The sequence below is a fragment of the Rhinatrema bivittatum genome, chromosome 3 (genome assembly GCF_901001135.1).
Source record: "Rhinatrema bivittatum chromosome 3, aRhiBiv1.1, whole genome shotgun sequence".
In the NCBI taxonomy this organism is placed as follows: domain Eukaryota; kingdom Metazoa; phylum Chordata; class Amphibia; order Gymnophiona; family Rhinatrematidae; genus Rhinatrema; species Rhinatrema bivittatum.
The window spans coordinates 362,993,463-363,007,152 of NC_042617.1; the positions used below are offsets into that span (position 1 = coordinate 362,993,463).

At 45.7% G+C, this 13,690-nt stretch overlaps 1 protein-coding gene across 15 annotated transcripts in view; it reads right to left on the bottom strand.

Moving 5' to 3' along the window:
* Positions 1-13,690, bottom strand: part of LOC115087836 — a 251,264-nt gene that overhangs the window by 67,907 nt on the left and 169,667 nt on the right. For 12 of the 15 annotated variants that reach the window (XR_003855627.1, XR_003855626.1, XM_029595454.1 and 9 more), the window contains one exon: positions 8,817-9,009. The exons of 1 other annotated variant lie outside the window; for it this stretch is intronic. Coding sequence is in view for 12 of the 14 variants with exons in the window: in XM_029595454.1 (XP_029451314.1) it covers positions 8,817-9,009 (193 nt within the window). In the remaining 2 variants the exon portion in view is untranslated. Of the gene's footprint in view, positions 1-8,209; positions 8,266-8,816; positions 9,010-9,461; positions 9,500-13,690 lie in introns of those variants that run through there. 2 more of the 15 variants (XM_029595457.1, XM_029595459.1) reach the window with 2 other exon arrangements.

The window sequence follows — 13,690 nt, forward strand, 5'->3', positions numbered from 1 at the left end:
AAGGCATCCACCTTCGGGAATCACAACTGATTCCTTGCCTTTGTATGCAAGGGATACAAACCCGTTAAAGTGCACGCCCCTTTAAAATTTGCCTCCAGGGCACACTATTCAAGATCAATCAACTTGAATTAGATCCAGGAGGGGAAAAACATATGATCCTTTGCATAATATGAATATGGCATCTATTTTTTTTGTAAGCCTGCAGTATCACCCCCGCCTACCCTGAGCATCTTCAGGTCTAGTCAGATTCCAACTCATCTTTGTGAAAAAAAAACTGGAGCAGAATCAGATACAATTCCAAATCAGGTGGAATTTCTCCCTCTTCCAAAGGGGAGAAACCCAAGTCCCTATCAGTCAACCAATATATCATGATTGACATTCCCCTGAACATCACCAGAGACAGCTTCCCTGTAGTGCTTGCCCACAATGGCTGACAATTAAGAGCCTCGAGTACGTGAACACTTAAGTAGGTTGCTTCACCTCCGCTGGGCACCCCTGCAGAAAAAAGTCTGCAAGCCCAGGAAAAATTCCACCCAGGAAAAGAAGGATCCAAACTGGGGCCAATAGGCCCAAACCTGACACTGACTCTACCACCAGATATTTCTGTCATTAGGAACAAGGGGGGAGGGGACACATCAGTCGTGTCAACTTCCGCTCCACTCTTGAGGGGATGGCCCATCAGCAAAATCCGTAGCAGCCAAAATGCCTTGAGCATCTAAGCGGTGCTGACACAGGTGTAGAGAAAGTGATGGCTGAATTGTCTGTATATGGCAAGCCTCAAAAGGGAGGGTAGTAATATCTTTGATGTTGAATAGAAATTTACACTGGCTTGGTGTAATAAAGGAACACTGAAAAAATAGAGCATTAAGTTTGTACATTTGAAGACGATCTCACTATTTGACTTTAAAAAAAATGTTCTTGAAAAAATATGAATATAAGAAGGAAGGTGGTTGGTGGTTTATGATTATATTAGTATCGTGAGACTGATTACCAAGGTATCAGTGTCATTTCTATATGAAACCTCCATCCTCTTCACATATTTTCTAATCCTTAGTATGGTTAGGAAGAAAGTGGTCATTTATAATTTTTGGTTCATTTTTGGAAATTAGAGGAATGGTGTGATGAGATTTGGATATATTGAAGCCTCTCAGAGAGCCAGGCACTTAGATGTTTTGTCGCTGGTGCCATAGGCTTCCTGCATTGGGCTCTAGGCGGCCTCCTGCGCGCCCACCAGCAGCGTACAGGAGTATACACGCGAATACACGCCCAAAAGTAGGTCACGGTTGTATATGCACAAAATACTCAAAGTGCAAATACGCGTACAAATATAAGCCACGGCTTCATTTGTGTGCTTACATCAGTACACAGTTGCTGTGTAAAGAATGCACGCACAAGCTTGTGCACAGGAAAAAATAGACGCCACAGCCTACCATGCAGTTGACAGAACTGAGCTTGGAACAGGGCCTAGTCAAAGGCTGCTCAACCCGCAGAGCCGCCTCCACTCTACACTTACTCCCCAGAGAAGTGAGAGGGAAAGGGGGGTAAGATGCAAAGCAACCAACGCTGAGGGAAGAAGACCCGGCAAGGAAAAACAGAGGGGGGACTAAAACTTCCCTACTTTTTCCTGAGCTCAGCCCTCCCTGGCTGAGAGCACGGTCACCGGCCACAGGGGCGAGGACACAAGCCATCACCGCCAAGCACTCCCTTGTCCTCAAACTTTATTTATTTTTTAAAGTCTACCTCTTCCAGGCTCCCAGTCTTAAAATGCTCAACTGAGGGAGGGTCCAAAACAGATGTCACCTCAGGAGCTCAAGCAGCGTGCCGAAATCTGTAGGAAAACTGGTTTTACCTACTAATTTTCATTCCTGAAGTACCCCGGATCAGTCCAGACAAGGGGTTTATGCATCCCTATCAGTAGATGGAGGCAGAGAACAAAACTTTGAGGCACTGCTACATAACAGAGTGCTACCTGCAGCCTCAGTACTGACCTATACTCAAGCCAAGATGTCTACCTTAAACCCTAATAAACCTTGGGCAAACAGAGAAAGTTGGAGCCCCCTGAAAACTAAGCCCCTTGACTTAACTCAAAGCACATACCTAATTATGTACATTTCTCATTAATATGAATATATCATATACCAGCTCAGCCATAACCAGAAGCGAGGAAGTCTTTAAAGATGGGGACGGGTCTCTGGACTGATCTGTGGTACTTCAGGAATGAAAATTAACAGGTAAGAACCAATTTTCCTTTCCTGTTTGTACCCTGGATCAGTCCAGACAAGTGGGATGTACCCAAGCCCCTCTATTCTGAGTGGGAACTCAAAAGACCCATGTGCAACATACTTTCCTCAAGCATCCCCTCCTCTGACACCCATGCATCCAAGCAGTAATGTCTAGTAAAAGCGTGCAGAGACAACCAAGTCACCGCTCAAGCAATCTCCTGCGGAGAAAGCAGTTGACACTCCGCCCAAGAGGTTGTCTGCACCCTAGTGGAATGCGCTCTCAACCCCTCCAGCCAGCCCTTACAGATTTAAACCAAAGCTATAGACTTCTTCAACCATTGCACAATAGTGCCCTTAGAAGCCTTATTTCCCTTCCTTGTACCACTGAACAGGATTAAACAGATATCGCCGAAAAGCATTTGTCACTAAGATATTGCAAAAGAATTTGTCACACATCCAATAAGTGAAGTTCCTTTGCCATTGGAGCATCGGCTGTCAAATTCGGAAGAGCCAGTACCTTGACAACCTGGTTAAGGTGAAAGGACACCACCTTAGGCAAAAAGGAAGGAAATGTACGTAAAGAAAAACGCAGGAAAGGGTCCCTACATGCCAACTCTTGCAGCTCAGATATTCGCCTAGCTGAACAGATAGCTACCAGGAAAACAGTCTTCAGGGTTAAATACTTTAACGATGCCCTCTGCATTGGCTCAAAGGGAGGACCACACAATACCTGAAGAACCAAATTCAGATTCCAAGCCGGACAGATCTTCTGCACCAGAGGATGCAGATTGTTTTGTCCCTTTCAGGAAACGAACCACAACCGGATGAGATGCCAACTGTCTTTCCTGAATCCTACCTTGAAGGGAATCCAAGGCTGCTATCTGGACCAGAAGGGAATTATAGGCCAACCTCTTAGGCAAACTGCTCTGCAAAAAAGCCAGGATCTGCGGAACATCCACCTTCAAAGCTTGCACATTGTTCTGCAAACACCGAGATTCAAAAACCCTCCACACTCAGACATAAGCCATTGAAGTGGAAGGTCTCCTTGCCTGAAGCAAAGTGGCAATCACAGAGTCCGAATAACCTTCCAAACAGAGTTGCTGTCTCTAAAAAGCCAAGCTGTTAGACAGAAGTGATCCTCCTGGTCTGAAAATACAGGTCCCTGGCATAGCAATCCTGAGAGATGCACCAAGCGAACGGGACCATCTACCGCCAGATGCAGGAGATCGGCAAACCACAGCAGACTACTCGGGCGCCACCAAAATCACCCTGCCCGGATGAAGCTTGATGCACCACAGCATCTGATCCAAGAGAGGCCATGGTGGGAGCACATACAGCAATCTGTGTTGTCTGCAGTTGAACTAGAGCATCAATACCCTCAGATCTATCCTCATGTGACTGAAAAAAAAAAAGGAGATCCATTTTTGCATTTGCCAGAGTCGCCATGAGGTCTACCACTGGTCTGCCCCACCTTGCCTGCAGCAAGGCGAAGCAGACAACTCCCACTCCCCCGGGTCCAGACGCGGTCTGCTGAGAAAGTCCACCTGCACATTGTCCACCCCGGCCACATGAGAAGCAGCAATTCTCATCAAATGTTTCTCTGACCACACCAACGTTTCTTGCGTCTCCAGAGCCACCAGATGACTCTTCGTACCGCCCTGACGATTGATGTTTGCTACTATCCTCGCATTGTTCAAGAACACTGACACAGACTTGTCCTGAATGAGTGGAAGAAACACCAGTAAGGCCTTGCACACTGCCCTGGTTTCAAGCAGATTGATAGAACAAGTCGCCTCCTCCGGCGACCATCGACCCTGGGCTGATTTCCCTTGACAAATCACCCCTCAGCCAGAGAAGCTGGCATCCGTGACCACAGTTGGGCATTTCCAGATCCATTCCCTTCTCTGGATTGTGCAGAGACAGCCACCACGACAGACTGGACCTGGCATCCTCTGGCAATGGTAAAGGAAACAAATTCTTCCGACAGCAGATTCCAACGGGATAACAGAGCTCCCTGCAGAACGCATGTACCCAAAGGCCCATGGAACCAATTCCAGCATAGATGCCATAGAACCCAGGACCTGCAAGTAATCCCAGGCTCTGGGCAATGACAGGCGCAGCAGCCAAAGTACCTGACATTGCAGCTTATGACTCTCTCCGTAGTCAAACACCTTCCCCAGCTGGGTATTGAAACGTGCTCCCAGATACGAATGACTCTTTGCTAGACTGGACAGAGTGACCACACTCCACCTCTGACTTCGCCTGTATCAGCCAATCGTCAAGGTATGGGTAGACCAGGCTACCTTTCTTCCTGAGTGCTTCTGCCACTACCATCACATTTGTGAATGTGCGCGGTGCCATCACCAACCCAAAGAGAAGAGCTTAAAACTGGAAATGTTCTCCCAGAACCATGAACCTCAGGAACATTTGGTGTTCAACCCAAATGGGGATATGAAGATAGGCTTCTGGCAAGTCCAATGACACTAGAAACCTCCCCTCTATACACTGCTGCTATCAGCGTGCACAACGTCTCCATCCAAAAGCACGGCATCTGGAGGGCAGCATTGACCTTCTGCAGATCGAAAATAGTCCAAAAAGTCCCCTCCTCCTTTGGCACCACTAAGTATATAGAATACTAGCCATACCCCCTTTTGAGAGGGTAACAGTGCAATGGCGTGCAGGAGTTGTAGCCGATATAGGGTATCCCGCACCGTCTCTCACTTGCACTGGGAGACTACAAAGGCAACCCTGAGCAGCCGAGAAAATTCTAAATCGTAGCCATCTCTTATCACCTCCAGGGCTCACTGGTCTGACGTGATTCTGGTCCACTTCTCGTAAAAGAAAGGGACAGCCTCCCTCCAATAGCCTCCGGGAAAGAGTGAACCAACACGCCTTCCTTGCCCAACCTTGGTTCCTCTGCCCCCTTGAGAACCACCGGCCCTCGGGGGTCTGTGCTGATCCAAAAGGGCTGCTGCTTACCAGAACTCTGCTTCCACGTTGCCAGTGCAGAGTTCCTGCCCACACAGAATCTCCTGACCTCTCAGAGTGAGCTTGCGGCGGAAAGGGCTTCTTATAGGGGCCCTCTTGTCCTCAGGCAACTTATTATCTTCTACTCTCCCAACTGCTTCTTGAGCTGTTCCAAGTCCTCCCCAAAGAGCAGCTTCCCCCTAAAGGGGAGATTTGACAGCTAGGCTTTAGACCACACGTTCAACCAATTTCGCAGCCACAGGAGCCTCCATACCACCACTGCTGAGACCATACTCCTGGCGGAAGTCCAGACTATGTCATACAGAGCATTGGCCACATAGGTCACTCTTGTCTCTAAGTGGGCCACCTGCACTGCTTCAGCCACCATCCCTGACTGCTTGTCATGCGCCTTTTGCACCCAGCACAAGCAGGCTCTATGTATTAGACTTCCGCACACAGCTGCACGAACACTCAAAACCGAAACCTCAGCCACTTGAGCAGAATCTCCAGCTTCCGATCCTGGACTTCCTTTCGGGCCGCCACCCCCGCTACCGGGATGGTCGTCTTTTTGGTAACCACAGACAGCTGCATCCTCCTTGGGAATTCTCCATGACTTAAAGGTCTGCTTTGGAAAGGGATATAGCTTTCCCATAGCCCTCGCTACCTTCAGGCCCACCTCAGGAGATTCCCTCGCCCAGTGTACTAGCTTCTTCTCTTTCTTTGGCAACAGAAAGGCTTTAGGGGGTCCCCACAAACCCTCTAGGACCAAGTTCACCCCATCATTATCTGAGTCCTCCTGGGTAACTGATTCCCTATTTCCTCCAGCACCTGGGGAATCAATGGATCCAGTTCTTCCCTCCAGAACAGATGGACCACTTGCAGTCATCACTTTCTGCAATCGGAACCACATCTAGAACTTGTGCATCCGGATCTTGCATTGGATCCCCCAAGGCACCAACGGGGTCCTTATCTGGCACCACCGGACCTCCTTGCATCTGATCAGGATCATCCATACCTTCCGATGAATCTTCCTCCACTGCGGCCCATCTGAGTCCCAACAAGCACAGGATCCCTCCCAACTCCACCGGTACTCTAGCTTTCTTGGCCGCCTGTCACTTCTTAGGTAAGGGTCTGTTTGAACCTAAATCGCTTCTGGTTAAAATAAGCCTCATGGAGGAGAACAAAATCTGCAGAAAACACCTCCAGATCAGAGGAAGAGTCCTGATCAGCGACCTCCCAAGCCTTTCCCCATCCCCTGCCAACAGCAGGGTCCTTTTCCATGGAAAACCATGAAGGAGGGGAGTCCCTAGGCTCAGAAATAACAGCCTGCTCCTCAGCATATGCTGCCAAAATGGCCACCGGCTCTTCTCACTCCCCCGAGATCCCCAGAACTGGTCCAGCCGTCTTCATGTTCTTGCCCCAAGGTCCCAGCCCCTCTGAGGCACAAATCGCGGCAAAACACAGCAGAATTAAGGCAAGCTCACCTAAAACCACAGCTGTGACAAAGCTTTGCCACGTTGCGTGGTCAGGCCTGCACATGTGGTCGGGCCTAAAAAATAGACACTGCTGACGCGATTGCTCCCGTCCGGTGCTAAGCTACTCAGCACTCTGCCTGGACGAACAGAGGCAGTTTGGCCCACTCCCTCCTGCCTGCCTCCTGGCTGAAAAAAAAAAACACCACATACCTGCTGCCTCAGCCTCTCTCCTTCCCTTTCACTTTGCTTTTTTTTTTCTTCTCTTTTAAAGAGACTTGAGAAAATGAAAAAGGGGAACAGAACTACTTCCCTGCTTCTGGAGGCCACACTCTGAGGAAGTCAGGTGCACTGAGGGAGTAAAGGGCCCAGGAACCCTGGCTATCAACTCCCCCCCCCTCCCCCTTCCAAGCAGGGCTAAGTCAGGACAGGGGTCACCAACCCCCCACTTGCCCTGCTCCACCCGAGGGTTGGCCTTCGAAGGAACTTAACACCTCGGGGAGACAAATCATCTTCACTTTTTTTTTTTTTTACACTCCAGACTGCAGGTTTACACTTTTATCATCTGCAGGAGACAGAAATACTGAGGGACTCTATATAGCAGTACCTCAGTTTTGTTCTCTGCCTCCATCTGCTGGTAGGTATGCATAAACCCACTTGTCTGGACTGATCCGGGGTATGAACAGGAACTATTTCATTTCTTCTTTTTAAACTACAAGCAATCCCTAGTAGGGAGATGCATGTCCACCATCTGCAGAAGATGGAGAATACCAGTGGGCTGATTGCTGGGACAGGGCTATACGTTCATGACATCAGCAAGTCAGCTTTACTCAGTCTCCATCTGCTGGTAGAGGTGCATAACTGACTGGTGTGGATTCACCTGCCTGAGTCAGAGGAAATAAAATCTGAATTGTCAGAAGCTCAAGTGCATGGACCGAACTACAATTTTGCTGAATTTGGGAACAGTATCCAAAAAGGTATCTTCGTCTGTTAGGGACAAGAGTCTTGGATCCCTTTTCTAATTTTCAAATCAATAGTGCCATCCCTGCAAATATGCAGGGAAGTGTGTTCCCAGCAGATCCCATGCCTCCTGCATTTGCTAGAAGGAATATATTAGGGAATCTGAGTCGACCCATTGTTTCAAAGATTACAAACCTTTCCTGAACCACTCTTTAAAAATTTTTACAATCAAGTCCCAGCAAAAATTCACTGTTTGCAACTAAAATAAAAAATGGTGAAACAGTCTGCTTACAATCTATGCTTTTCCTCCACCAGACCCATGTCTTCCTTATAGCTTTCAACCAGAAAACAGGACATGATGCTGAGGCCAGTTTAGCCTGTCAGATGAAGCAAGTTTCTTGGATTGTAAAAGTACATCCAATCCACCATCAATCTTTCTACATCAAATTTTAGATACACAATCTTATATGTAATATAAAAGGCATAAAATATTGTAGATAACGCAAATCCAGTAGTACTAACCCGCCCTGGTGTTTCCCTAACTGCAAGATATCAAATTTATCTAGAAAAAACATGCATGCAAAGTACCTTACAACTGATTTAAATGCTTGTACATCTTTATTCTTAACCCACATAGGGATCACCTGCAGACAATATACAAATTTAGGAAGGGTCACCATTTTAACCAAAGCACATCTCCCCATGAGTTATAAGGACAGAGCACTCCATCTCTTCAACTGTGCTTTAAACTTTTCTAAAATAACTGTAAAGTTTGTTTCATAAAGTTCTGACTTGTGTGCCCAGTTATACACAGATCTCTCAACCAATTCCTAGGGATATAATTCAACTCCTACCCTTTTCATATTTTCAGTTGATTACAGGAAAAATTTAACATCTTACCTTCTATAATTGTATTGTGCTTAAATATTGTACAAGCTGTGTTATGCGCCTATATAGAAGCATTTCAATATAGTGTTAAAACCCTCAACTCTTGCAGTGGCTGTAAACAAATTTAACATTGCAACTTGTGCTGTGCTGTAGTGAAGGGACTGTCAGGTATCAACTAGGATCTATGGCTTGCACCAGGAAGTAAATTGGAGTAGACTAGATAGAATATAATAGCAGATAAAGACTGTAAGACCTATTTCTAGGTTTCATGAGCATAGGAAAGTTAAAAAAAAAAAAAAAAAGGTACCAGAGGTTCTTCCAGTAGAATAGAGCGCCAAGACTGCTTGCACGGCTATATAGGCAAATGGCACACTGAAGGCTTCAAACATGATTTGCACCATGTGGGCTCTACTTTCAGGATTCATAGCAGTCTCAGTCAGCATGACAGGATGTTGCTCAGGATCAGCATGTAGTTGATCATAAAAAGTATAATGCCAAATCTGTAAAAAGAAAATCCTGTTAAGTTAGAAGTTTAATATTGACAATTCACTGTATTAAGCCTTCAATCTACATCTTGTATACACTATCACATATGATCCCAAAAGAGGAACTTGCCCATTTCTTGCCTTTATTCCTTTTTGGAGAAAAGAAATAAAAGCTATGAATTTGCTATAGTTTAACTTTTGGAATAAAAGATATACATTACAACTATATCAATAGGGTAAGAGTCAAATTTATATTTATTCACTTTAAATATAATCTGAGATTCTAGCTCATGCAAGGTCCTTAGTTTTTCAAGCAGCCAGAGGTTATAGAACCGTGAAATTCTTTACTGTTTACACATTAGCCTTGTTTTTGTTGCTTAATTTTAAAAACGTTAGTTCAAGAACAGGCCATTCATTTCATGTTAAACTAATCAATATACACATTTATTTTGTTTGCAGATATTTACCATGCCCCTGCATCTTAGTCTGCTCATGAGTTTTCCCTCTGTAAAGAAATTAAGCTTTAAGAATTAGTGTAGCAAGTATAAATGCTAGGTGGTGAATGCTGCAGCAGAGTATCATACTATTAACGTATTTGTATGTTTTATTAAAAACCATATTGATTTAATTTTTACTCCTCTCCCCTAAAGAGGGTCTTGTTTTCCTTATATGAGTGTTTATATATATGTTGACATATATGCATGTATATGTATACACACACTATATTTCCTTTCTTCCCCATGGATTATTGGGTTGAGTATGCAGTTAATATATTTATTGGATAAATTTATGTACGATTTTTTCCTTTGTACTGCAATACTTACTTGCCTATTTTTTCTTTTGTGTTATACTATTGAAAATTCAATAAAGAAAAAGTATAAAATTAAAACAAAACAAAAAACCCCATATTGGTGGCATATAAATATTTATTTAAATTAAGCATGTCTTAACAAGAACACAGCAAATATTTACTGTATTTATTTAAAAGTGTTTATTTACTGCTTTTACAAATGTAATTTAATCAAAACGGTTTACAATATATAAAAACAAAATAAATACCATAAAAAATAAAAATCTTAACAAGAAATAAAAATAAAAACAATCGTCATAGTACTGACAAGAAAAACAATCTTACATTACTAAATAAAAAAATTTAAACTTACAACAGGTGCCTAAATACCGCAAGGAAAACCTGGGTGGGTAAATGAGGGAAGCGAGGTTAAGGAGGGAATGTGACGGAGGACTACAGTAGGGATGTAGGGTGATATCGGATGTGTGATCTGCTACTGAGATATAAGCAAGTTGAAATACATGAGTTTTTAGAGATTTTTTAAATTGTTGTGTGTTAGATATATGACTAAGTGAATCTGGTAGAGCATTCCAAATTGTAGGACTTTTAAAGCTCCTTGATGCAGCAATCAGGAATCACACTGTGCTTTCAGCATTAGAGCTAAGTGCTGGCAGGGAAGCCAGTACAAACAAGTATTTACAAAATGAGGATATGCAACCAGAAGATATGGAGAACATCTGCTCTTAAATCATTTTTGTGTGTCGGTTAGAAGAGGAGAAACTGAGGCGGGATTAGGAAAAGGAGGGGAAAAGAAACTCAAAATATTAAAAAGAAAAAAAAAAGGGAGAAGTACAAAGATGAGGAGTGGAAAATCGGAGGAAAAGATACAGAAGAATGGAAAAATACAGTTCCAAAACAGTATATAGAGTAGGTTTACACAAACAGAGCATTATTGTAATTATAAAACAGGCAATTACACCAACTGCGTTATTAACAGCATACTTGGCTTTTCCTGTAGATAAGCCACTAGGTGGTGGAGGTCTCAAAGCTGAAACTGATCTTTGCCAGTGAGGAGTGCCTGCTTGCATGATCCCACACTGCCTCAAGTCTCCTCAGTCCGTTTTTTTTTCAAACACGACTGAGTGCATGCAGAGCTCTCCTCTCTCTCCCTTTCTCCTCAATGTTTATCTGACAAAAAAAAGAAAAAAAAGAAAGAAGATAGATACTTAAAAAAAAAAAAGAAAGAAAACAGAACATCTTCTTTGAGTAGCAGGGACAGAATTCAATAACTGCCCTTAAGAGAAGTAAACAGTTCTTCTCCACACCCCTCCCCAGCCACTATGGGAGCTTCCTGTCGAGCCTCCTCGGTGGACCTCCTGGTTCATCCGGGCTGGCGCAGAGGAGAGCTCCTGGGGCAACACACGGAATCGGAAGTTGTGTCTGTGTCGAGGCTACGTATGTATCGACACACAATCGACTCACCGACATATCAGTGCGGCGAGGCACCAACAGAAGATACTCAGACGTGTCCACCGGCACACTGACGCGTCTGCCGGCTGCCCAATGGGGGACGCACCAGTGTTAAGCAGTCGGCCCTGCGATGCCAGCGTGAATGCCAGATAACCGAGCCAACTCGGTGCCAATTCTGACGCATCCTACTCAATGCCTCTAAACCACCCAGAGACCATTTGTCAGGGCATAGATGCCCCGCTAACCCTTCTCCCCTTGTGTTGGTCGACAAAAAAAAACCTTCAGCAGGGTTCAGGGCTCCAGGCCCCTTCTATGAAAAGCACACATGGCCTCCGGGAGACATCCTATCTCCAGAGGACCGGACGGCGACATACCTCTGGCATCAGTACACCTGAAGAGCGGGACAACAACCACGATACTGCCTCCAGCCAGCAGGGTCCCTCACTATGTCTCCAACTACCAGAAGTCTTGCAGTTTATAACGTTTATAGAGCACCAATTTCAACAACCGCCCGACAGAACTTGGATGCCCTGCGGTTACCACCTAGCAGCCTTCTCCAACCACCAAATTTCCTCCACCGTCTTCCCATGCAGGAGTCTCCTCCGGGCACTCTTATCCGTGGTGCTTGTTTTCCCTCAGGGTACCTCTCAGACTCTGCTGAACTACTATATGACCGGCCTCGCCAACGGGAGATCTGTCTCATAACTTCTTGAAAAATGAGGGACACAACCTCGAAGTAAGGACTCGGAAGGTCCGTAAACCACACAACAGATGTTTTGGAATCCTCAAAAAATGTTTCCGACACTCCGGAGGAGCCTACCGTGCAGACCAAGACCTAGGAATCCTCCGCCTGAGGACTGCCGGCTTCCTATCAGATAGATCATCTAATACTCTAGAGTCAATTCCCTCAGGCTTCTTTCGTGAGGGAATCTGATATTAAAAAAAAACAAAGGGGTGAAGAAAGTACGACGATCTAGCCTTCATCCAATACTCCACCCAGCAAGGGAGGTATATATCTAGACGCATTCGATAGGAAGGTGCTCCTATCCGCAATACTGCATACAACAATAGAGCGTCACTTAATTTGTGGCGCAGTCTTCCACGAATGTCTCCAGTCTCTAAAGTCTCTGTCCCAGGACACTCAGCCCTTTCAGCACTACATGACAGAGGAAGCCTCACGATACCTTCTTTGTTTTTATCTATGAAGACTTAGATATTTCATTGGAATCCACTGCCAATACCATTACCACTAGTCACTGAGCTTCCTTATGGGCGAGCACCATTGTGACATTAAATAAGCGAACCATCCTTGTATTCCCGACATTCTTATTAGAGGCAAGCTGGCGAAAACAACCACTCACCTATGGAAACAGAGTGGAGGTCATGTCTCTGTCAGCCCCCTCCGCGGATGCTTCATCAAGATCATATTTCCAGAAGACCTTTTCTATCCATGTCATCTTTACTGGCCATGTCAGTCTTACTGACCCAACAGTGTTGTCTTCAACCTTCACATTTACAGGAAAAGCGGTGGTATTCCCGCCCCTCCCCCCCCCCCCCCCCCCCTCGCCAGCCTCCAAGACCCAAAGTTTTTTCTATGGCTCCATGTCCCCACCAGCTTTAGTAGAAGACAGGCTCTCCCACTTCATTCTATCCCAGGAGCACAGCACAATCGACCTTTGCTCTGCGTGTCATACGGGGGTACACTCCTTCTGCTTCCTTTGTTACCGCATCTGTTCTCCTGAACCACCACAATCCACACTATAGGCTTCTGTTACAGGAGATCAACCATCTCCTCCCACAATGGTACATTTGGGTGCTACCCCCCCCCCCCTTCACTTCTTCTTTCACAAGAAGTACGATAGCCTCCATCCAACCCGAACCTTCATTCTCTCAGAAGATGCCCAATGAGGAACGGATTCTCTACACCACAGGTTTTTGTCACCAAGGGTCTGCGGTGGAACTGGCACACCTTTCATCGACATGGGATCCAGTTAATTTTTTCCTACCTGGATAACTATCTGCGGGGGTGGCCACTAACCAATCCACCCTGCAAACCAATCTCCCCAAAAACTTCTTGCTTGGTCAATCTAGGCCCACTACTCACCTACGCAGAATCCCATCTGCGACCCACTCAGGCCCTGCAGTTCATCGGAGCTCCTTTTTCGCTCATTCAGGACAGGGCCTTCCTTCTGAAGCCTGAGCGCATGCCTTGACAATGCGTTTGATTGCACAAAAGCGACCACCACTGACCTCAACCCGACAAATCCTCACCATTCTCGGTCACAGGGCATCCTCAATCCCTTCTTCCTCCAGCTCCATTTGTGCGTCATTCACACTGGAGCCTGAGGGCCCAATAGTCAGTTCTTCATCTTTCCTCCACTCCTGGCTCACTCCCTCCCAGCAGCCACAGAGATTGGGAGTGCTGGCTGGCCACAT